Source organism: Symphalangus syndactylus, chromosome 24, assembly GCF_028878055.3.
Source record: "Symphalangus syndactylus isolate Jambi chromosome 24, NHGRI_mSymSyn1-v2.1_pri, whole genome shotgun sequence".
Lineage (NCBI taxonomy): Eukaryota > Metazoa > Chordata > Mammalia > Primates > Hylobatidae > Symphalangus > Symphalangus syndactylus.
In genome coordinates, this window is record NC_072446.2 from 27,994,182 (window position 1) to 28,018,124 (window position 23,943).

Genomic DNA, 23,943 nt, shown 5'->3' on the forward strand with positions numbered 1-23,943 from the left:
GATAGGGAAAGGGGGACAGTGAGGCCAGGGGGAGGTCTTGGGCCGCGGGTGCTGCTTGTGCCTCAGTTTATCTCTCTGTAACCTCAAATGGGGACTGTGCGAGGAGGAGACAGGGCCTCAGGTGGTGGCTTGGTAGACTGGGCTTTTGTTATTTTGTTTTTGTTTTTGTTTTTGTTTTGAGACAGAATCTCACTCTGTCGCCCAGGCTGGAGTGCAGTGGAGCAATCTCGGCTCACTGCAACCTCTGCCCCCTGGGTTCGAGCGATTCTCATGCCTCAGCCTCCCGAGTAGCTGGGATTACAGGCAGGTGCCACCACGCCTGGCTAATTTTTGTATTTTTAGTAGAGACGAGGTTTCGCCATATTGGCCAGGCTGGTCTCGAACTCCGACCTCAGCTGATCCATCCGCCTGGGCCTACCAGAATGCTGGGATTACAGGCGTGAGCCACCACTCCCTGCCAAGACTGGGAATATTTAAAGACAAGAAAACTGATGTGGGAGGGGTGGCAGATTCCTCTCTTTTATAGCCTCTGAAGGGGTGGTGTGGCAAAGAGTGAATAAATTGGTTTCTTTGATGGAGAATTAGATCACCAGATTTAATTTCAATATGAGGAATAATTTATTTTTCCTTGTGTCTAGCAACTACACTTCGTAGAATAACTCTGCAGATATGCTGAAACCTGAGCACAAAGGATATATTCATTACTTCATTTTTGTAAAAGCAAAAGGGTTGCGACCAGTCTAAATATCTGTCAGGGGCTGGGCGCGATGGCTCACACCTGTCATCCTGAAACCGCCTTTGCAAAAAATCATAACTGAAATATCAGACCTAACTGACCCCATCTTGCTTCTAACCTCTAAAGTGTCCTGTTCATTCCTGGGCATAGGCTAAACTAGCTTTTTTTTTTTTTTTCCCAAGACGGAGTTTCGCTCTTGTTGCCCAGGCGGGAGAGCGATGGCGCCAACTTGGCTCACCACAATGTCCGCCTCCTGAGTTCAAGCGATTCTCCTGCCTCAGCCTCCTGAGTAGCTGGGATTACAGGCATGCACCACCACGCCCAGCTAATTTTTGTATTTTTAGTAGAGACAGGGTTTCTCCATGTTGGTCAGGCTGGTCTGGAACTCCCCACCTCAAGTGATCTGCCTGCCTCAGCCTCCCAGAGTGCTGGGATCACAGACGTGAGCCACTGTGCCCGGCCCCCAATTATTCTTGAGGTAAAATCGCTATTGCGAACCTAAGATCAGCCTTTTGAGATGTCTTTTCAGGTTTTTGCATTTCTAACAACCAGATGGCCCCGCTGGACCTGCCAACCAGTTCTGTGGCCCTCATCCAGGAACTGACTCAGCAGAAGAGAACAGCTTTGACTCTCCGCAATTTCTGGGTTTTTTGTTTGTTTGTTTGTTTTGGTTTTTTGAGATGGAATCTCACTGTCGCCCAGGCTGGAGTGCAGTGGCGCTATCTTGGCTCACTGCAAGCTCCGCCTCCTGGGTTCACGCCATTCTCCTGCCTCAGCCTCCCAAGTAGCTGGGACTACAGGCGCCCGCCACCACGCCCGGCTAATTTTTTGTATTTTTAGTAGAGACGGGGTTTCACCGTGTTAGCCAGGATGGTCTCCTGACCTCGTGATCCGCCCGCCTCGGCCTCCCAAAGTGCTGGGATTACAGGCGTGAGCCACCGTGCCCAGCGACTCTCTGCAATTTCATCCTCCAGCCAAGTAATGAGCACTCCCAATTCATTGGCCCCCTACCCACCAAATTATCCTTAAAAACTCTGATCCTTGAGTTTTCGGGGAGGATGATTTGAGTAATAACAAAACTCCGGGCTCCCGCACAGCAGGCTGTGTGTGAATTACTTTTTCTGTCGCAATTCCCCCATCTTGATTAATCAGCTCTGTCTAGGCAGCGTGCAAGGTGAACCCCTTGGGCAGTCCAGCACTTTGGTAGGCTGAGGCAGGCAGATTGCTTGAGCCCAGGAGTTCAAGACCAGCCTGGGCAATATAGTGAGACCTCGCCTCTACAAAAAATAAAAAAAATAGCCAGGTGTGGTGGTGTGCACCTGTAGTCCCAGCTACTCGGGAGGCTGTGGTGGGAGGATCCCTTGAGCCCGAGTGGCGGAGGTTGCAGTCTGCAGAGACTGTGCCACTTCCCTCCAGCCTGAGTGACACAGGGACACCTTGTCTCAAAAAAAAAAAAAAAAAAAAGCCAGGCACTGTGGCTCACGCCTGTAATCCCAGCACTTTGGGAGGCCGAGGCAGGCAGATCATGAGGTCAGGAGACCAAGACCATCCTGGCCAACGTGGTGAAACCCCATCTCTACTAAAAATACAAAAATTAGCCAGATGTGGCAGTGCGCTCCTGTAGTCCCAGCTACATGGGAGGCTGAGGCAGGAGAATTGCTTAAACCCGAGAGGCAGAGGCTGCAGTGAGCGGAGATCACGCCCCCGCACCCCAGCCTGGTGACAGCAAGACTCCGTCTCAAACGAAAAAAAAGTCTATCTTTAGGGAATTGAGGAAATAAATTATGATACATCCATAAAATAAAATAGATTACCGTAGCAAGAATTAAGAGGGACCAAGGTAGATATAGACATAGATACAGTTTAGATACAGAGCTGTCTTCAAGCTGTGTAACCAGCCAGTGGGTTTACCTCGCCTGCTACCTAGACAGAGCTGACTTATCAAGACAGGGGAGTTGCAATAGAGAAAGAGTAATTCACACAGAGCCAGCTGTGTGGGAGACCGGAGTTTTATTATTACTCAAATCAGTCTCCCTGAGCATTCGGGGATCAGAGTTTTTTGTTTGTTTGTTTGTTTTGAGATGGAGTCTGTTACCCAGGCTGGAGTGCAATGGCACAATCTCCACTCCCTGCAGCCTCTGCCTCCCCAGTTCAAGTGATTCTCCTGCTTCAGTCTCCGGAGTAGCTGGGACTACAAGGCATGCGCCACCATGCCTGGCTAATTTTTGTATTTTTTTTTAGTAGAGACGGGGGTTTCACCATGTTGGCCAGGCTGGACTCGAACTCCTGGCCTCAAGTGATCCGCTCACCTCAGCCTCCCAAGGTACCAGGATTACAGGCAGGAACCACCGCTCCACGCTGGGGATCAGAGTTTTTAAGGATAACTTGGTGGGTTGGGGGAAGCCAGTGAGCAAGGAGTGCTGATTGGTCAGGTAGGGGATGAAATCATGGGAAGCTGAAGCTGTCCTCTTGCACTGAGTCAGTTCCTGGGTGCGGGCCACAAGATCAGATGAGCCAGTTTATCAATCTGTGTGGTGCCAGCTGATCCATCAAGTTCAGGGTCTGCAAAATATCTCAAGCGCTGATCTTAGGAGAAGTTTAGGGAGGATCAGAATCTTGTAGCCTCCAGCTGCATGACTCCTAAACCATAATTTCTAATCTTGTGGCTAATTTGTTAGTCCTACAAAGGCAGTCTAGTACCCAGGCAAGAGGAAGGTTTGTTTTGGGAAGGGGCTGTTATCATCTTTGTTTTAAACTATAAACTAAGTTCTTCCCAAAGTTAGTTTAGCCTACACCCAGGAAGGAACAAGGACAGGTTAAAGGTTAGAACAAAGATGAAGTTAGATCTTTTTCACTGTCTCAGTCATAATTTTGCAAAGGCGGTTTCAGCTATATATACAGCAATAGTCTCCGAACTAGTCCCGCCATTGCTTCTACTATAACCCTCAACCCTAACCCATCCCTGCTCCAGTCTTTATTCCAACCAGCAGCCAGAATGATCCTTTTGAAAGGTGAACATGGCCGGGCGCAGTGGCTCATGCCTGTAATCCCAACACTTTGGGAGGCCGAGGCGCGTGGATCACGAGGTCAAGAGTACAAGACCATCCCGGCCAACATAGGGAAACCATGTCTCTACTAAAAATACAAAAATTAGCCGGGCGTGGTGGTGCGCGCCTGCAGTCCCAGCTACTCAGGAGGCTGAGGCAGGAGAATTGCTTGAACCTGGGAGGCCGAGGTTGCAGTGAGCCAAGATCACGCCACTGCATTCCAGCCTGGTGACAGAGTGAGACTCCATCTCAAAAAAATAAATAAAATAAAATGTAAACACGATTGGCACGGTGGCTGAAGGCTTTTTTTTGAAACTCCATCTTAAAAAAAAAAAAGTAAGCATGACCATGTCCCTCACGTGCTCAAAAGCTTTCAACTGTTTCCCCATTACATTTAGAATAAGATCTAGTGTTGTCACCATCGACAAGGCTGGAAGTGAACTGCCCCCCTGAATACTTGTCCAACCTCATCTCTCACCATTTTCCCTCTAAGCTGTCACCATTGGAGGGTGTCCAGGTTCTTGGCATCTTGAACAAAGAATTGGACACAACACACAAAGCAAGAAGGAATTTATTGAAAATGAAAGTACAAGCTGGGCACGGTGGTTCACGCCTGTAATCCCAGCACTTTGGGAGGCCGAGGCACGCGGATCACGAGGTCAGGAGTTTGAGACCAGCCTGGCCAACATGGTGAAACCCCATCTCCACTAAAAATACAAAAATTAGCTGGGCATGGTGGCACACACCTGTAATCCTAGCTACTCGGGAAGCTGAGGCAGGAGAATTGCTTGAACCTGGGAGGCAGAGGTTGCAGTGAGCCAAGTGAGCCACTGTGCTCCAGCCTGGGCCACAGAGCAAGACTCCATCTCACCAATACACTCCGCAGTGTGGTAGGGGGCCCAAGCATAGGGGCTCAAGGGCCCCTGTTACAGAATTTCTGGGGATTTAAATACCCTCTACTTGGGACACATCCTATGTAAATGAAGAGGATGAAGTAAAGTTACAAAGTCATTTACTTAGCCTACACCCTGTGGAGAGGATATTTCCTGTCATAGCTGAAGTGTGAATCAGCCTTTTGTTCCCAGCCTCAAGACTCTGTTTTCCTGCCTTAAAGCATGCTTTCATCTCAGGGCATTTTCTCCTGCTCTTCCTCCAGGTATCTTTATGGCTTGCTTCCTCGCTTCCCTCATGTCTGTGCTCCATTGTCAAGCCCTCTAAAAGACCTGCCCAGACTACTCTTGAAAATAGTAGGGCCGGGCACAGTGGCTCGTTCCTGTAATCCCAGCACTTTGGGAGGCCTAGGTGCGCGGATCACTTGAGGTCAGGTGTTCAAGACCAGCCTGGCTAACATGGCGAAACCCTGTCTCTACTAAAAATACAAAAATTGGCCAGGCATGGTGGTATGTGCCTGTAATTCCAGCTACTGGGGAGGCTGAGGCATGAGTATTGCTTCAACCCAAGAGGCTGAGGTTGCAGTAAGGTGCACTGCACTCCAGCCTGGGTGACAGAGTGCGACCCTGTCTCAAAAAAAAAAAAAATTGAAATTAAAAAAAAGAAAAGAAAATAATAGACCTCCACCAACTCTGTATTCTCCTTTCTCTTTTTTCACAGCTCTTGTCAGTGTCTGAGTGTTATATTATATACGTGTGTGTTTGTTGCTTGTCTTTTTTCCCTACAGCATAAGGTCTTTTAAGGGTGGGCACTTTGTTTTGTTCTCTACTATTTTGTCATCACTGGCAACAGTGCCTGACACATAGTAATAGCTTGGTAAATATTTATTGAATGAACGAATAAGTTAAGTGAAAAAAAAAGTGGCGGGTGGATCACCTGAGTTCAGGAGTTCAAGACGAGCCTGGCCAACATGGTGAAACCCTGTCTCTACTATAAATACAAAAAAAAATTAGCCAGGCATGGTGGTGGGCACCTGTAATCCTAGCTACTCGGAGGCTGAGGCAGGAGAGTCACTTGAACTCAGGAGGCGGAGTTTGCAGTGAGCCGAGATTGTGCCACTACACTGCAGCCTGGGTGACAGAGCGAGACTCCGTCTCAAAAAAAAAAGAATGCCATAATGCTGGCATATGCATATTCCAGTAGGAACTCTGAAAGGAGATCTGGGAGATGGGGGTGGGGGAAGGGTGGGAAGGACACTTCATTTGCACCGTGTGCTCCTTTATGCAGTATTTTATAACCAAGGACATGTGTTATCTTTTCAACAACATATGGGGGAAAGTAACCTAGGTTTTTTCACTCACGTCCGTGTGAAGAGACCACCAAACAGGCTTTGTGTGAGCAACAAGGCTGTTTATTTCACCTGGGTGCAGGCGGGCTGAGTCCGAAAAGAGAGTCAGTGAAGGGAGATAGGGGTGGGGCCGTTTTATAGGATTTGGGTAGGTAAAGGAAAGTTACAGTCAAAGAGGGTTGTTCTCTGCCGGGCAGGGGCGGGGGTCACAAGGTGCTCAGCAGGGGAGCTTTTGAGCCAGGATGAGCCAGGAGAAGGAATCTCACAAGGTAATGTCATCAGTTAAGGCAGGAACAGGCCATTTTCACTTCTTTTGTGGTGGAATGTCATCAGTTAAGGCAGGAACAGGCCATCTGGATGTGTACGTGCAGGTCACAGGGGGTATGATGGCTTAGCTTGGGTTCAGAGTCCTGACACGTTTGACAATGGATGTGTAAAGATGGGAGGAGCTGCCTTGGGTGGCAGTGAGTCCCCTACCCTAGAAGAGATGTTGCTGAGGAGTTCCTGACTGAGGTGGGAAATTGGAGTAGATGATCTCAAAGATCTGCTCTCCTCCCTTTGGCCAAGTAGAGGTGACACAATCAACCAGTTAGGGCCAGAAACACTAAGAGATGGGTGAGATCCTACATTTGGGAGGACAAATGCTTGCAGGTAAGAAAGTGAAAAACTGTTCAGCTGACAGCTAGACCTAATGTTTCTAACTGAACATAAACAGTGATCACAGAATATAAACAAAGATCAGACAAGACCACCATGTAGTTGGAACAAGATACAGACAAAGCCACTCTGGTACCGCAAATAGGACTCAACATCTTCCAATTCTGACTAATATGAGTGGATTTTGCTTCTTTTGTTGTAACCGAGCAAGTTATAGAGAAATGCCACACTCTGAGACGAATTCAGGAGTCCTTTATTAGCCGGCGATGGAGAGATGGCTAGTGCTCAAAATTCTCTCGGCCCCGAAGAAGGGGCTAGATTTTCTTTTATACTTTGGTTTAGAAAGGGGAAGGGGAGCCTAGCTGAGGCAATTTTACAGAAGTAAAACAGGCAAAAAAAGTTAAAAAGACAAATGGTTACAGGAAAACAAACAGTTCCAGGTGCAGGGGCTTTAAATCCATCACAAGGTGATAGATGTGGGGGCTTTGGGTACCATCAACCGGACAAAAATGTGAGGGCTTAGGGTACCATTAACCGGGTGAATTCCTGGGAACTGCGGCTATAGCTTGCCACAGTATCTTATCAGTTAATTGCATTCTTTGATGTGCTGAGAGTCAGCTTGCACAAGTCTAGTCCTTGAGGAAGAGGGGTAGGTAAGGAGCTGCAAGTGAAGGAGCCAAAATGGAGTTTGTCTGCCTCTCTCAGCTAAGAGAGAGTCAATTCAGGTTAAGACAAGGTAGGGTATCACACTTTTCCAAGGACTAATCTAGCCTTGTTTTAATCCTTCTGCTTTCTGGATAAAAATTTGTAAGATACCTAATCACTGAATTGCCTCTACTGCTTGACTGTGTCCAATCCAAAACTGTTGTCCTCCTCCTTAAACTCTCCTTAGATTTAGTTACCCAGCATAAACCCAAATCCTAAAATAAGCTCTCCCCAGTTACCTCTTACCAAGACACCTTATGTTTTCTCTGGTATGTGTTCTCCCTTTCTGAACAAGCTAAAGAAACCTAATTCTTTTTGACTACAGATATGTTTCTGGTAGAATTCGATCTATAAAATTTATCACAGTCTTAGCTCTCTTACGTTCAGACCAGCAATACTCAGACAGAAAGAAGCAAGAATGTTAAGGGCTACTTGGAAAGTTCAGTGGTCCTGAAGCAACTTGACTTGAACTGATATTTGTGTATGTGTGGTAAGGAGAGGGATCTGAGAAAAGAGAGGTAGGAATTATTAAATGTGAGTAGTTCCCTTTCATCAACCCTTTTCATGGCCTTGGGCAAACTTTGAGCCTCATTCCATTTCTGTAAAAGATGAATTTGGAATACATTTTCAAGGAATCCAGGAAATAACATCCCCAAATATGCCACACTGGTATGATGATTGCTTGGGGAACAGCACATGGACAGAGGGGCTTTTCATGAATTTTCCTTATCAGACTAAAGGCTGATAATCCAAAAGGAATTCAATTATTAATCCCCTTCCAGAGAGTTTTATCAATCAGGGAAGATTAACACACCACAGGAGAAGAGATTGAAGTGTGATACCTCGTTGTCCAGACATCATCATTGTTTGCCACATTCCACCTAAACTATTATATATGTAAGTAAATAATGTTTTCATTTTCTTCTGTAAGTGAACTCTCAAATTTGACATGTATTTTGAAAGGAATATTTACATCACTGCTTAAATGGGAAATCAGCATTGCTCGGAAGAAATGAAAAGGTTATTGCTAACACACACCTCAAAACAAGACAATATTTTAAAACTGCAGGCATGGTTGCCTGTTTGAGAGATCTGGAAAATGAAGCCTTTACTCTATTAGAAAGGGAGATAAATATTAGAAAAATGTTAAATACCATACTGGCCTCAAACAACTAGCCTGTTGGTTTGAAATGGGACGTTCTCACTCTGCTGTTTAATATCGCTTAATGTCCTGTTCATGCACCCTTAGAGCCTTTCATTTTTCCCAAATGGGGGGCATCCCACATTTTAGGATACGATTTCCATCGATTCTAGGTTAATTTGGACTCATTCTTTAGTTCGCAGATTAAAAAATAAATCCTTCAGAGAAGCCTTCCAAGACTACTGCCCAACTAAATTACTTTCCCCTTCCAATAGTAGGCACTAAATACACCTTTATTGAAAGCCTATTCCCCCATACTACTTCATCGTATTCATTACATTGGGGCATGGTGCATTTATGTTGTCAGATCTCCTATTAACTAGAGAATAAATTCTGAGCGTAGATACTGTGCCTCTCTGTACACTTCTGTAACCTCCAGATCTTCGCACAATCAATACAAATGATGTAAGGAATGACACCTTTACAGTTCCTGCAACCCCAGGATGGTTTAGCCCCGCCTTCCCCCTCAGCCAATGACAGGCGCCCCCTCGGCCGCTCCGGTCGCGGACAGAGGGCGGGGCCACGCCGTGACGCATCCGTGCGTCTGTGGAAGGCTGCGTTTCCGGCCTGAGAAACCGTGGTGTTTCTGGGGAGACGCCTCAGCTGGTAGTTACCACCGCGTTAGAAAGCAGCCTCAGGACCGGCCACCTCCATCACTGGCGTCACCATGGGGGCTGTGCTGGGTGTCTTCTCCCTCGCCAGCTGGGTGAGTTCGGGGTCGCGAGTCCTCGCCGGACCTGCGGTTTGGGGGGAAAGGCCTCAAGCCCAGACCTGCACGGGCCTTGGCTCCAGAGGTCTTCGGGATGTCAGGAGGCCCTGGGCTACAGAGGGTCTCCGGGGCCCCAGACGCAAATCCGCGATACCCTCAGGTCCAGGTTAGGCGGCTCGCTCTCCGGTTTCCTCGGGGAACGGAGGAGGCTAGGCCGCCATTGTTTACACTTCGGATGGCTCCGCCCTGCGAGGCTTCCTGACTGTAGGTTCCTCTGGAGCTGGAGAGGGATCAAGGAATCAGAGCGCCCAGCGCGAGGGCTCCGGTTCCTCCCGAAGCACTTCTTAAGGTGCCATCATTTAGTTCTAGGTGGCTGAAGTAATATTTTTATCCCCTAGCACGGGATTTGCCAAAACTACAGAGTATGCGGCAAAGCTGGGATTTTAGCGGAGGCTTGTCTGCAGTTCAGGTGCAAGGGAAAGAAGGCCTTGTGGATTGTTATTCAAAATTGGAAACCAGGGCCTGAATATTTTGGGACTGCTATAAGTCATTTATCCGAGGATAATCACCCCAGCATTCCTCTCTTCGAGAACGGTTGGGACAGTGAAGTGAAGGTTTTATCACCTTGTAAACTGTAAACATTTTAAAGAGAAAATTATAGGGCTAATAAAAGAATATGCTGAGTTCCCTCATTTACCCACTTCAGAGGAGCGTGATTCCTTGACTCCTCATTCTCCAGCTGATGTAATTGACCAAGTGTGTAGAAAAAGCACACTCAGTTTCTCTTGCTGTACTCACAACACACTTTTGACACCAGATGTGTGGTGTGTGGGGATTTTCCCCCAAGCCTCAGGCAAACAATCAGCTCTCAGGGGATGCCAGCTTGGTGCCCTACAAGTCAATTCCAAAGCTCTACTTGGAGATAGTATCAAATCACACAAGTGGAGGGCTCAGTCTCACAAGACTGTGCCCACTTTCTGTGCCAATGGCATGCCTCAGGTTGTTTTACCTGTGCTTCTGACCGGCCACCTATAAATCAGTTCCCATGACCCTCCTTGGCTTTGATTAATTTGGTCACAAAACTCAAGGAAACATGTTTACTGGTTTATTATAAAAGTATTTTATTGTGTGTATTTATATTTTTTTAATTTTAGATTCAGAGGGTACATATGCAGTTTTGTTACATGGGTATATTGCCTTATCATGAGGTTTGGGCTTCTAATGATTCCGTTGCCCAAGCAGTGAACACAGTATCCAATAGGTAGTTTTTCAACCCCTGCCCCTCCCCCTCCTTTCCCACTCTTGGACTCTCCAGTGTTTATTGTTGCCATCTTTGTGTCTGTGTTCCCAGTGTTTAGCTCCCACTTGTAAGCGAGAATATGCTGTATTTGGTTTGCTGTTTCTGTATTAATTCACTTGGGATAGTGGCCTCCAGCTGCATCTTTGTTGCTGCAAAGGACATGATTTTCTTCTTTTTTATGGCTACTATTAATGTATTTTTAAAGATACAGATGAAGTGATATGTAAGACAAGGTATAGGGGAAGGGGTCTGGAGCTTCCATGCTCTGTCTGGGGCAGGGGCGCCATCTCGGCTCTCTTCAGCCTCCTCCTCCTGGGTTCAAACGATTCTCATGTCTCAGCTTCCCGGAGTAGCTGGGATTATAGGTGTATGCCACCATGCCCAGCTAATTTTTGTATTTGCAGTACAGACGGGATTTCGCCATGTTGGCCAGGCTGGTCTTGAACCCCTGGGGTGTGAGCCACCATGCCCAGCCAAAAGTTCTTCTGAACTTTGTCCTTTTGGGCTTTTATTTTATGCAGGCTTCATTATATAGTCAGCATTCATTAAATCATTGGCTTTTGGTGACTGGCCTAACCTTCAGCCCCTCCTTGGAGGTTCAGGGGTGAGACTGAAAAGTCCCAACCTCCTCCTATGACCCTCCCACATCATGAAGCTACCTAGGGGCTGCCAGTCACCAGTCATCTCATTAGCATACAAAAAGACACTGGCTATTCCAAGGACTTCAGAAATTGTGTGCCAGGAAATGGGAACCAAACATACATATATTTGACAGTATTACACCAAGGATTCTGTTTCAGCTCTTTCTACTATTTTTCTTTTTTTTTTTTTTTTTTTTGGAGGGGGACAGAGTTTTGCTCTGTCACCCAGGCTGGAGTGCAGTGGCTCAGTCATAGCTCACTGCAGCCTGAGTTCAAGTGATCCTACCACCTCAGCCTCCCCAGTATCTGGGACTACAGGTGTGTGACACCATGCCTAGCTTCATTCCACTATTTCTTAGGAACAGAATGTATTTTAAGGTTGCTGGTCCTAAATCAAAAGAGTGTTCCATTTTTAAGGGCTTTCTTGAGAGCAGTGGTTTTCTAATTATTCTGACCTTGACCTAAAGAAAGATTGTACGTAGTTGACCTGATGCACCCATATAGAGACAAAGTTTTATGAAATAATCGTTTACTGTACAATTTTTCTTTTATCTTCTATCACGCTAGAAAATCCTGGTGAGTTGAAGGCCGGGCATGGTGGCTCACGCCAGGATGGTCTCAATCTCCTGACCTCGTGATCTGCCCGCCTCGACCTCCCAAAGTGCTTGGATTACAGGCGTGAGCCACCGAGCCCGGCCCGGCTTTTACTCTTAAATTATATGGAAATCTATTACAGAGTTTGAAAAAACGAGTGATGTCATCTGGGCCTGTGTTTGAACAAGGTGGATTCTGGTTGCTGTGTGGAGAATAGACGGTAGAAAAGTAAAGGTAAAGCAGTGTAGGCTGGGAAAAATCTTCCTCCAGCCTTTTGGGTTCTGTTTCTGGGGGCTAGTGAATTAAACTGACCAAACAGATTATTTAGAGGAACAAGAGTTTATGCATGCAAGACATGTACACACAGGAGTGCTCAGTAACGGTAACTCAAAGGGGGCGATTAGAACTTGAGGCTTTTTTTTTTTTCCTTTTTGAGACCAAGTTTCATTCTTGTTGCCCAGGCTGGAGTGCAATGGCGGGATCTCGGCTCACTGCAATCTCCACCTCCCAGGTTCAAGCGATTCTCCTGCCTCAGCCTCACAAGTAGCTGGGATTACAGGCATGTGCCACCACGCCCGGCTGATTTTGTATTTTTAGTAGAGATGGGGTTTCTCCAGGTTGATCAGGCTGGTCTCGAACTCCCGACTTCAGGTGATCTGCCCACCTTAGCTTCCCAAAGTGCTGAGATTACAAGTGTGAGCCACTGCACCCAGCCAAGGCTTTCTAATTTAGTAGGAAAAAGGAAGCTGGGAAAAAGGCTTCTATGAGAAGAACAAATAGGTTTTCTTTAGGAAGACAAGTTTGTTTTTAGGAGAATAAATAGGAAATAAGTTTGTGGTAGTAGTTGTTTATGCAGGTATGGCAGGTCTTTCCAGCTTCTTCATGATCTGAAAACTTCCCTGGAGAGGGACTTTATGGCAGCCTCATTTCCCAGAAGTTGCTGCTTTTAGTCAGATAAGAGAAGCTCCCAGAAGGCTTTTTTTTTTTTTCTTTCTCTGCATCTGTTGAAGCTCAGATGCCTTCCGCTTAAAATAATCTTTATAACAATTCAGGGCTTCTCTCTCTTTTTTTTTTTTTTTTTTGAGGCTAATTTTGCATGTTTAGTAGAGACAGGATTTCACTGTGTTGGCCTGGCAGGTGTTAAACTCTTGACCTCAGGTGATCTGCCTGCCTTGGCTTCCCAAAGTGCTGGGATTACAAGCGTGAGCCACTGTGCTGGCCAACTCAGAGCTTCTGAATGGGTCACTACAGCTGTGAGATGGGAACTTTTGCGCTTAATCCAGATGAGAGTTGATAGTTGTGGCTTGGACAAAGGTGATAGCTAAGGATACTGTGAAAATGGTCAGATTCTGGATATATTTTAAGGGTAGAGCTGATGTACTGACAGATTGGATGAGGATTTTGGGAAAAGGGAAGGCATTCAGGATGACTCCAGGTTTTGGGCCCAAGCAACAGGAAGAATAGAGTTGTCATTTACTGAAATAGGAAAATTACATAACATATAGTAGGACAGATTTGTCGCACAGATATTTACTGAGTACCTGCTCTGTAAAGATACAAAAGATATAACATTGTAAAGATAGTCTCCCCTTCGAGATATTCTTAAGACAACTATAGGTAAGTAAGTTTATTAGTTTGCCAGGGCTTCATAACAAAGTACTACAGACTGAGTGGCTTAAACCAGTGATTTCTTATCTCTGAATTCTAGAGGCTGGAAGTGTGGGATGAAGGTGTCAGCAGGGTTGGTTCCTTCTAAGGGTGGTGAGAGAGAATCTGTATCATGCCTCTCCCCTGGCTTTTTTTTTTTTTGGTTTGCTGGCAGTCTTTGATGTTCCTTGGCTTGTGGATCTCTGCCTTCACATGGCATGTGGAATTCCTCCTGTGTTGTAAGCTTTTGTCCAAGTTTCCCCATTGTATAAGGACACTGTTATATTGGATTAGCTGCTCACTCTACTCCATATAACCTCATCTTAACTTACTACATCTGCAGTGACCAAGTAAGGATACTTTCTGAGGTATTGGGCATTAGGACTTCAAGATAAGAATTTGTGGAGGACATGCCTCTGCAGTGTTTGGCTTATACTGTATAGTTAAGAATTGGAGACTGAGACTGGCTGGTCAATTTCCCATTGCTATTGCAATTACAAATAATAATGGCTACCACGATATATTGAGCTGATATATATGTCAGGGATTATACTAGGTTCTTTATATTCCTGACATCATCTCATTCTTTGCTCAATAACCCTGTTTGAGTAGGTGGTATTATGCTCATTTTTACAGATGAGAAAACTGAACTTTTTTTAGAATGTTAGCACCTTGCTGCAAACCACACAAAATTATCATAAAGTGCACACAAGATACCATCTATAAAAAAATGAAGATTATTCCTGGGACCGTATTTTAAGACCAGAGTTATCCATTGTTTACATCTGCTAATTCTGAATTAGCCTGTCCTTGTAATGTGACTTGATAATGTCACCCCTCAGAGCAATTTCAATCAGTTTCCTAATCAAGCATAATGACTCAAATTATATCCTCTCTTAGCTGGGCATGGTGGTGCTTGCTTGTACTCAGGAGGCTGAGGCCAGAGGATCGCTTGAGCCCAGGAGTTCGATGCTGCAGTGAGCTATGATCACACAACTGTACTCCAGCTTGGGCAACAGAGTGACACCTTGTCTCTTTAAAACAAAACAAAGGCTGGGCATGGTGGCTCACGCCTGTAATCCCAGCACTTTGGGAGGCCGAGGCGGGCGGATCACGAGGTCAGGAGATCGAGACCATCCTGGCTAACACAGTGAAACCCCGTCTCTACTAAAAATACAAAAAATTAGCCAGGCCAGGTGACGGGCGCCTGTAGTCCCAGCTGCTCGGGAGGCTGAGGCAGGAGAATGGCGTGAACCCTAGGGGGCGGAGCCTGCAGTGAGCCAAGATCGCGCCATTGCACTCCAGCCTGGGCGACAGCGAGACTCTGTCTCAAAAAAAAAAAACCAAACAAACAAACAAAAAAAAAACAAAACAAAGGCCGGGTACATTGGCTTACGCCTGTAATCCCAGCACTTTGGGAGGCCGAGGCGGGTGCATCACTTGAGGTCAGGAGTTCGAGACCAGCCTGGCCAACATGGTGAAACCCCGTCTCTACACAAAAATTAGCTGGGCATGGTGGCATGTGTTTGTAATCCCTGTAATCCCAGCTACTTGGGAGGCTGAGGTAGGAGAATTGCTTGATCCCAGGAGGGTGAGGTTGCAGTGAGCCGAGATGGTGTTACTGCACTCCAGCCTGGGCGACAGAGTGAGACCCTGTCTCAAAAAAAAAAAAAAAGAAATAAAGAAATAAAATTATATCTTCTTTCATGTAGTGTGGTCATTAACAGATTTTAGCAGACTAGAGATCTAGGTTACTCTTTTTTTTGAGATGGAGTCTCAGTCTGTCACCCAGGCTGGAGTGTAGTGGCACAATCTTGGCTCACTGCAACCTTGGCCACCCGGGTTCAAGCAGTTCTCCTGCCTCAGCCTCCCAAGTAGCTGGGATTACAGGTGCCTGCCACTGCACCCAGCTAATTTTTGTATTTTTAGTAGAGACGGGGTTTCACCATGTTGGCCAGGCTGGTCTTGAACTCCTGACCTCGTGGTCCACCTGCCTCGGCCTCCCAAAGTGCTGGGATTACAAGCGTGAGCCACCGTGCCCGGCCCTAGGTTACTCTTTAAAAAAAAGGAGGTAAAGTTGATCTAACATAAAGTTAACCATTTGAAAATGTTTAGTGGGCCGGGTGCAGTATCTCACGCCTGTAATCTGGCACTTTGGGAGGCCAATGTGGGTGGATTGCCTGAGCTCAGGAATTCAAGACCAGCCTGGGCAACATGACAAAACCCTGTCTCTACTAAAAAATACAAAAAAAAAATCAGCTGGGGGTGGTAGTGCACACCTGTAGTCCCAGCTACTTGGAAGGCTAAAGCACAAGAATTGCTTGAACGCCGTGAGCCGAGATTGTGCCACTGCCCTCCAGCCTGGGCAACAGAGTGAGACTGTCTCAAAAAAAATAAAATAAAAAGCATATAGTGGCATTTAGTACATTCACAATGTTTTGCTGCCATCACATCTGTCTAGTTCATCACCCTAAAGGGAAACCCCCTTACCCATTAAACCATCACTTCCATTTCCCTTTCCCTCAACCCCTAATCTTCTGTCTCTAGATTCACTTATTCTGGATATTTTATTATATAAATGCACTAATACAGTATGTGACCTTTCATGTCTGGCTTTTTAAATAACTTAGCATGATGTTTTCAGGGTTCACCTGTGTTCTATCATGTATCTATCTATTATGTCTGAATAAGCCATTGTATAGATAGGCCAAGTCTCATTCTGTTGCCCAGGCTGGAGTGCAGTGACATGATTTCAGCTCAATGCAACCTCCACCTCCCGGGTTCAAGCAATTCTCCTGCCTCAGCCTCCTGAGTAGTTGGGGCCACAGGTATGAGCCACCATGCCCGGATAGTTTTTGTATTTTTAGTAGAGATGGGGTTTCATCATGTTGGCCAGGCTGGTCTTGAACTCCTGACCTCAGGTGATCTGTCTGCCTCAGCCTCCCAAAGTGCTGGGATTACAGGTGTGAGCTGCCGCACCCAGCCAGATATACCATATTTTACTTAGGCCATATTTACTTATCAATTAATGGACAGTGGGTTGTTTCCACATTTTGGTGATTGTAAATGGTGGTGCTGTGAATATTCGTGTACAAGCTTTTGTTTTAATAGCTGTTTCAAACAAAACAGCAATTGGGGTCGGGTATATACTTTTCTGGGTCATATGGTCATTCTGTGTTTAACTTTCTGAGGAACCTGGTTCCTCTTGAATTGAGCTAAATGGCCCTTGCTGTTATTATTTGTCAGAGGGTTTCCACATAGTGTTGCTTTATTATTTTATTTTATTTTATTTTATTTTTGAGATGGAGTCTCACTCTGTAGCCCAGGCTGGAGTGCAGTGGCGCAGTCTCGGCTCACTGCAAGCTCCGCCTCCTGGGTTCACGCCATTCTCCTGCCTCAGCCTCCTGAGTAGCTGGGACTACAGGCGCCCGCCACCAGGCCCAGCTAATTTTTTTTTTTTTTTTTTGGAGATGGAGTCTCGCTGCCGCCCAGGCTGGAGTGCAGTGGCGCAATCTCGGCTGGATCTCAGCTCACTGCAGGCTCCGCCCCCCGGGGGTTCACGCCATTCTCCTGCCTCAGCCTCCCGAGCAGCTGGGACTACAGGCGCCCGCCACCTCGCCCGGCTAATTTTTTGTATTTTTAGTAGAGACGGGGTTTCACCATGTTAGCCAGGATGGTCTCGATCTCCTGACCTCGTGATCCGCCCGCCTTGGCCTCCCAAAGTGCTGGGATTATAGGCGTGAGCCACCATACCCGGCACGTTGCTTTATGTTGTAATATCAGCTTTGGTAACTTGGATTCGCAGTAAACAGCAAGTGGAGTTAGGTTTATATTTTTCTCATATTTTAAAACAAATGATGCTCTCAGAATATAATTAACATTTATTGAACTGTTAATGCATTTTAGGTAGTGTTGAGTGCTCATTTAATACAGCAAAATCTGAGGGAGGAAAATTCTATTATTGAGCTCATTTTACAAATGGTCAAATGGGGATAGAGTACGTAACTTGCTGGGGTAAAAAGTGGCAGAAATAATATTTATTCCAGAGCCCATACTTTTATCCACTTCCTCCCAGCCATGATTCTCTGAGTTAAAACTATAAAGCCTGATTTGCCTCGCTTTCTCTTCTGTGACATCTGTGTCATAAAGGAGTCTACTGAAGGTGTTCTTAGGTGACCATGGTGTGCTCATTCCAGGTTCCATGCCTCTGCAGCGGTGCCTCATGTTTGCTGTGTAGTTGCTGTCCTAACAGTAAGAACTCCACGGTGACTCGCCTCATTTATGCTTTCATTCTCCTCCTGAGCACTGTCGTATCATATATCATGCAGAGAAAAGAGATGGAAACTTACCTGAAGAAGGTAAGAAGTAACAATGCCCTTAAGGTATTGGTTATTTTTATTTTTATATTTTGCAAAATTCTAGTTTTATTTCTTCATTGTTAATCAAGTTCACTGTAATTTGGAGATTTTTTACTTACATGGGGGTGTGGTCAAAACACAGAAATATGAGGACATTAGTCCTTTTCCAGAAATACAGAATGAACATCTGGGCTCCAGTCGAACAACTGAGAGAAAACATTAAAAGGGTGGCTCCAGAACATTTTCTTTCCTTATGTGTTAAAGGTCGAAGCATCTAAACTGGACTAGTTCTTCACCTTCGGAAGGACTCAGTCGTAGCTGGAAAATCTCATGGGAAAGTGGCACGCAGCCTCTTCATCCTAAAAGAGCAAAGAAGAGAGAGCATATTTTTTCGAAACAAAGTCTCACTCTGTTGCCCAGGCCGGAGTGCAGTGACATGATCTTGGCTCACTGCAACCTCTGCTTCCCTGGTTCAAGCAATTCTCCTGCCTTAGCCTCCTGAGTAGCTGGGATTATAGGCATGCACCACCATGCCCGGGTAATTTTTTTGTGTTTTTAGTAGAGACAGGGTTTCACCATGCTGGCCAGGATGGTCTCGAACTCCTGACCTCGTGATCCACCCACCTCGGCCCCCCAAAATACTGGGATTACAAATGTGAGCCACTGTGCCCAGCCGAGAGAGCATTTTTATTTTTAAAATGCAAGTTATTTATACTGTTTGGTAACAAGATTGTAAATGAATCGGAAGACAAAGAGAAAAATTCCATAGTCAGTCTTGCTGTTGTTGAAGTAGTTAATTTTCTAAATCCAGTCTTTCCTGCGATGGGGTAGAGTCTCTGTCTAAATGTAGATATTCTTGTAACATTGAAATTGCTTTTTTCCAGATTCCTGGATTTTGTGAAGGGGGATTTAAAATCCATGAGGCTGATATAAATGCAGATAAAGATTGTGATGTGCTGGTTGGTTATAAAGCTGTGTATCGGATCAGCTTTGCCATGGCCATCTTTTTCTTTGTCTTTTCTCTGCTCATGTTCAAAGTAAAAACAAGTAAAGATCCCCGAGCAGCAGTACACAATGGGTATGTTAGATTTATGATTAACTGGTTACATTATGGTGTGGCTCTTCCTTCCCTTCAGCAGTTAATATTGCCATTCTGATGGAATCAATGGAATATGTAAATGAGTGGCTCAGATGCATTTCTGGTCTATTATGCATGTGAAATTGTTTTAATGTCATTTTCAATTAGATTGCTGTAACATGGAGGGGATAGGGAGTCTTATCTTTTTATTTTCTTCTATTAAATTCCTTTGCTTCATGTTCTTAGATTTTTATTGAACACCTGTTAAATAGTTGAAGCACTATGCTAGATATTACATACACACACACTTTTTTCTTTCTGTTGTTTAAAGATAAACATGTACCTGATAAATTTAAACAGTATACAAAAAGTCAGTGAATATATATGTGCCACTGATTTACATATTCTATTGCTTCTGACTCCTGACCACTTTTTACCTATGTTTCTAATTCTCTCCCCCCTTTTTTTTTTTTTTTTTTTTTTTTTTGTTTTTGGAGATGGAGTTTCACTCTTGTCACCCAGGCTGGAGTGTAATGGCGCGATCTCGGCTCACTGCAACCTCCCCCTCCCGGGTTCAAGTGATTCTCCTGCCTCAGCCTCCCTAGTAGCTGGGATTATAGGCACCTGCCACCATGCTTGGCTAATTTTTGTATTTTTAATAGAGATGGGGTTTCACCGTGTTGGCCAGGCTGGTCTAGAACTCTTGACCTCAGGTGATCCACCTGCCTTTGCCTCCTGAAGTGCTGGGCTTACAGGCGTGAGCCACTGCGCCCAGCCCTATTTCTAATTCTCAAAGACTGAATGGTGTTTTACAAACTTGATGTGTATTATAATCTCCTTTTTACAGATGCAGTAACTGCATTGCAGACAGGTTAATAAATTGCCTGAGACCTGTTAACCAGTTGGAGGTTGGAGCTAAGATTGAAACTTAGATCTGTCCAGCTCCAAAGCCTAGTTCTTTCCACTCTGCCATACAAGGCAGTCATTAAAGATCATGAACTGAAAATCAGGTGCCAGCGATGAGCTGTGTCATTGTGGGCAAGGTTTCTGTGCCCTGTGTTGTAAACAGAGGATTTGTGATTACTTTTCATCCAGACCTTACAGTTAGGCTCTGCGTGTACCTAACAGTGTTATTTTAGAACTCCCAGAATGCTAGAAAAATGCCTACCTTTAAGTGCTAAAAGTAGGGAGACTCTAAATTTTCAATTTTCTCTGGTAATAAATGTGAGTGATTTATCCTCTAGGCTAATGTTGTCCTTTAATTGTGTGAAATATTAAATGAATTAGCCTGTTAAATGAATAGTCAAATGAAGAAAATAGTCCAGACAATCATGTTGGGAAGAAAGCTATTAGGCTATTATTTTTGCATTTCAGAAATGAATTTTTCTAAGTGTAAGGGTGAAACAGCATTTCATAAATGCATTTTTATATTTTAATAGGTTTTGGTTCTTCAAAATTGCTGCCCTTATTGGAATCATGGTTGGATCTTTCTACATCCCTGGGGGCTATTTCAGCTCAGGTAGGGTTCACCATTAAGGGGGTTAATTTTAAACTATATAAACTCTATAGATGATTGAGTTAAAGCTACATTTTAGGCCAGGCGCAGTGGCTTACACCTGTAAGCTCAGCACTTTGGGAGGCCAAGATGGGCGGATCACCTGAGGTCAGGAGTTTGAGACCAACCTGGCCAATATGGTGAAGCCCTGTGTCTACTAAAAATACAAAAATTAGCCAGGCGTGGTGGTGCACACTTGTAATTCCAGGTACTCAGGAGGCTGAGGCAGCAAAATTGCTTGAACCTGGGAGGCAGAGGTTGCAGTGTGCCAAGATCGTGCCACTGCACTCCAGCCTGGGCGACAGATCAAGACTCTGTCTTAAAAAAAAAAAAAAAACAAAACTACATTTTAATTACTGTTTTTGCAGAACTGACAAGTAAATGAGATGGTATCCAATTAATATGACTTAGTACCTGCAACTCAATAGATATATATATTTTTTAGACAGAGTCTCACTCTGTCTCCCAGGCTGGAGTGCCGTGGCACGATCTCAGCTCACTGCAACCTCCACCTCCCGGGTTCAAGCAGTTCTCTGCCTCAGTCTCCCGAGTAGCTGGGATTACAGGCGCCCACCACCACGCCCAGCTACTTTTTGTATTTTAGGTAGAGACGCGGTTTCACCATCTTGGCCAGGCTGGTCTTGAACTCCTGACCTCATGATCCACCTGCCTCAGCCTCCGGAAGTGCTGGGATTACAGGTGTGAGCCACCACGCCCGGCCGCAACTCATTATTAATATGTGGATTTAAGTCAGGAGGCATTCACCGCACCTCTCAGATTTTCTGGAACCATATGTTAATCTTTGGCAATATCTTAATAGTTTGTGTTCTCACTTGATGGAATACAAAGCTAATCAGAGAGCCTGTCAAAATAAGGACTTACAACTCCTGTGCTCCCCTATCTGTCTTAACCTACTTCCTAAGCATGGCATCAGGTGACATCTTTAGCTTTCTACTGTAATTTTCCTGCCTCTAAAAGAAAAGACTTATAGTATCATTTGGAACTCAGGTCCCAGGCTCCCCTTGGCACAAGCTAAAACATATTTTAAAAGGTCTGAAACCCAGTAGAAAGCTTTTAAGAATGCCTTTGAGTTTGGAATCTTGCTGTACTGCTGGAGACAGAATGTCTTTACCACCTCTGTCTTGTTTTAATTGAAATCCGTTCAGAATGTTGGATCTTCTGAAATGTTACTCTATGGTAGAGAATAACTTTGTTCTCTTGGTTCTTGTAGTCTGGTTTGTTGTTGGCATGATAGGGGCCGCCCTCTTCATCCTCATTCAGCTGGTGCTGCTGGTAGACTTTGCTCATTCTTGGAGTGAATCATGGGTAAATCGAATGGAAGAAGGAAACCCAAGGTTGTGGTATGCTGGTAGGTATCTCTACTCACCTATGTTAGCCATACTGCTACATTAAGCGGGGTGTACAATAAAAATCATCATTATAGTCCTAGGAGCTATAGTCCCCAGGGACAGAAGTCCAAGGTGGGAGAATGGCTTGAATCCAGGAGTTCAAGACCAGTCTAGGCAGCATATTGAGACTCCATCTTTACATTAGAAAAAAAAAATTTGCCAGGCATGTTGGCATATACCTATAGTCCTAGCTACTCAGCAGGCTAAGGCAGGAGAATCTGTGGAACCCAGGAGTTCAAAACTGCAGTAAGCTATCATCATGCCACTGTACTGCAGCCTGGGTGACAGAGCAAGACCCGATCTCTAAAAATAATAATAACATTAAATAAAAGGAAAAAAATCTATAATTTCCTGAATTTGGCTCTGAATTATGTGCATCACTGGAAGAAAGTAGCACAGATAATATAAATCGTTGGATTTTCCCAGTTTATTTATTTCGAGTCATAATGTAATTACATGTGTTTAGATAAGGAAAAGCAGTTATATTTAGTGGCTTAGTTCTGGTTTTGATAACCTTGTTTGCATGGAGAGGAAACTCAGATGGGTTCAACATATGGGACAGCTGCCCACCTACTTTAGGCAGATAGGAGTGAGTAGTCCTTATGGCGTTATTCAGAAAGGGACCCCACACCTGCTATGAAAAACTTTCTGGTGGGAAAGGGGCACTTATAATTTCTAGAGTGATAATAGGATTTAACAGTAGCTTGCGAATATATTTTGGCTGTGTTAGAGCCTTACTACCTCATAATATACATTTGCACACATTTCTGATTATTTCCTTAGGACAAATTCCCAGAAACAGAAGAGTCAAAGTGTATGAATATTTTAAAATGCTTTTAGTACACACTATCGAATTGCCCAGTTTTATTTTCATTTGATTTAGTTTTTAAAAATATTTACATATATTTTAAAAAATACTATGTTTACCATAAAGACAAATGATAGAACTTTTAACTTTATGAAGACTAAAACATGCAAATCTCCACCTATCTGCAACCCATTTTCCTTTCCAGATGTAGCCACTCTTGTGGACCTTTATGTATTTATGCATTCACCTTGCTTTTGTATTTAAATGTAAACAGGATTGTACTGTATATTGTTCCATGACTTGCTCTTTTCACTTCCTACATGATGAATATTCTTCCTTACCAGTGAGTGTAGGTATGTCTTACTCATTTAACTGCATTCAAGCTCCTGGCATGGAGTTTACTGTAAGCCGCATGGTATTCCATTCCATACAATTCCATGGCATTCCATAGCAGAGTATACTGTAATTCATTTAACCTTTACCCTGGTGTTGGTCATTTAAATTGTTTGTAATGACAGTTTTATCTTTATCTATTTTTTTCTTTTTTTTTTTTTTTTTTTTTGAGATTAGGTCTCACTCTCTCACCCAGGCTGGAGTACAGTGGCACAATCATGGCTCACTGCAACCTCTGCCTTCCTGGCTCAAGCTATCCACCTCAGCCTCCCAAGTAGCTGGGACTACAGATACACACCACCACACCCACACTACCACGCCCACACCACAATGACCGGCTAATTTTTGTGTTTTTTGTAGAGACAAGGTTTCGCCATGTTGCCGGAACTCCTGGACTCAATCGATCCACCTGCCTTGCCCTCCCAAAGTGTTAGGATTGCAGGCATGAGCCACCACACCCGGCTGTTATTTTCTTTAATTCATTTTGGATCATACAACTCTAGAAGAATGTATTGAGTTGCAAATTGGTCATACTTTATAGTAACTAAGTGTAGAAAAATCTTGTATATTCAGATGCGAAAACATTAAGAAGTGTGCTAGTAACTTAATATACATCATTTAATTTTAGACATGCAAAATTCATTGAGATAAGTAGAAACTAGTTTTCTTACATCTGGGCTTTGACTTGAATACAAGTTAACTGAGCTCATCATTCTTGCAGTTGGTCTAAGTGTACTGTATGTGCTGTTTCATGTTTTCTAATTTTCAGAGCTACACAGCTAATTGTTTTGTTTGTTGTTTGAGATGGGGTTTTGTTCTGTTGTCCAGGCTGGAGTGCAGTGGCACCATCTCGGCTCACTGCAACT

The 23,943-nt window shown here is 44.6% G+C and overlaps 1 protein-coding gene across 3 annotated transcripts in view; it reads left to right on the plus strand.

The window, feature by feature from the left end:
- The first annotated feature begins 9,090 nt into the window (after window positions 1-9,090).
- The window catches only part of SERINC3 (serine incorporator 3), a 28,356-nt gene continuing 13,503 nt past the window's right edge, over window positions 9,091-23,943 (plus strand). For 2 of the 3 annotated variants that reach the window (XR_010119385.1, XM_055266392.2), the window contains exons 1-5: window positions 9,115-9,291; window positions 17,673-17,834; window positions 18,719-18,912; window positions 20,352-20,431; window positions 21,699-21,836. Coding sequence is in view for 2 of the 3 variants with exons in the window: in XM_055266392.2 (XP_055122367.2) it covers window positions 9,253-9,291; window positions 17,673-17,834; window positions 18,719-18,912; window positions 20,352-20,431; window positions 21,699-21,836 (613 nt within the window). In the remaining variant the exon portion in view is untranslated. Of the gene's footprint in view, window positions 9,292-17,672; window positions 17,835-18,718; window positions 18,913-20,351; window positions 20,432-21,698; window positions 21,837-23,943 lie in introns of all 3 variants that reach the window. The other variant, XM_055266391.2, reaches the window with a different exon arrangement.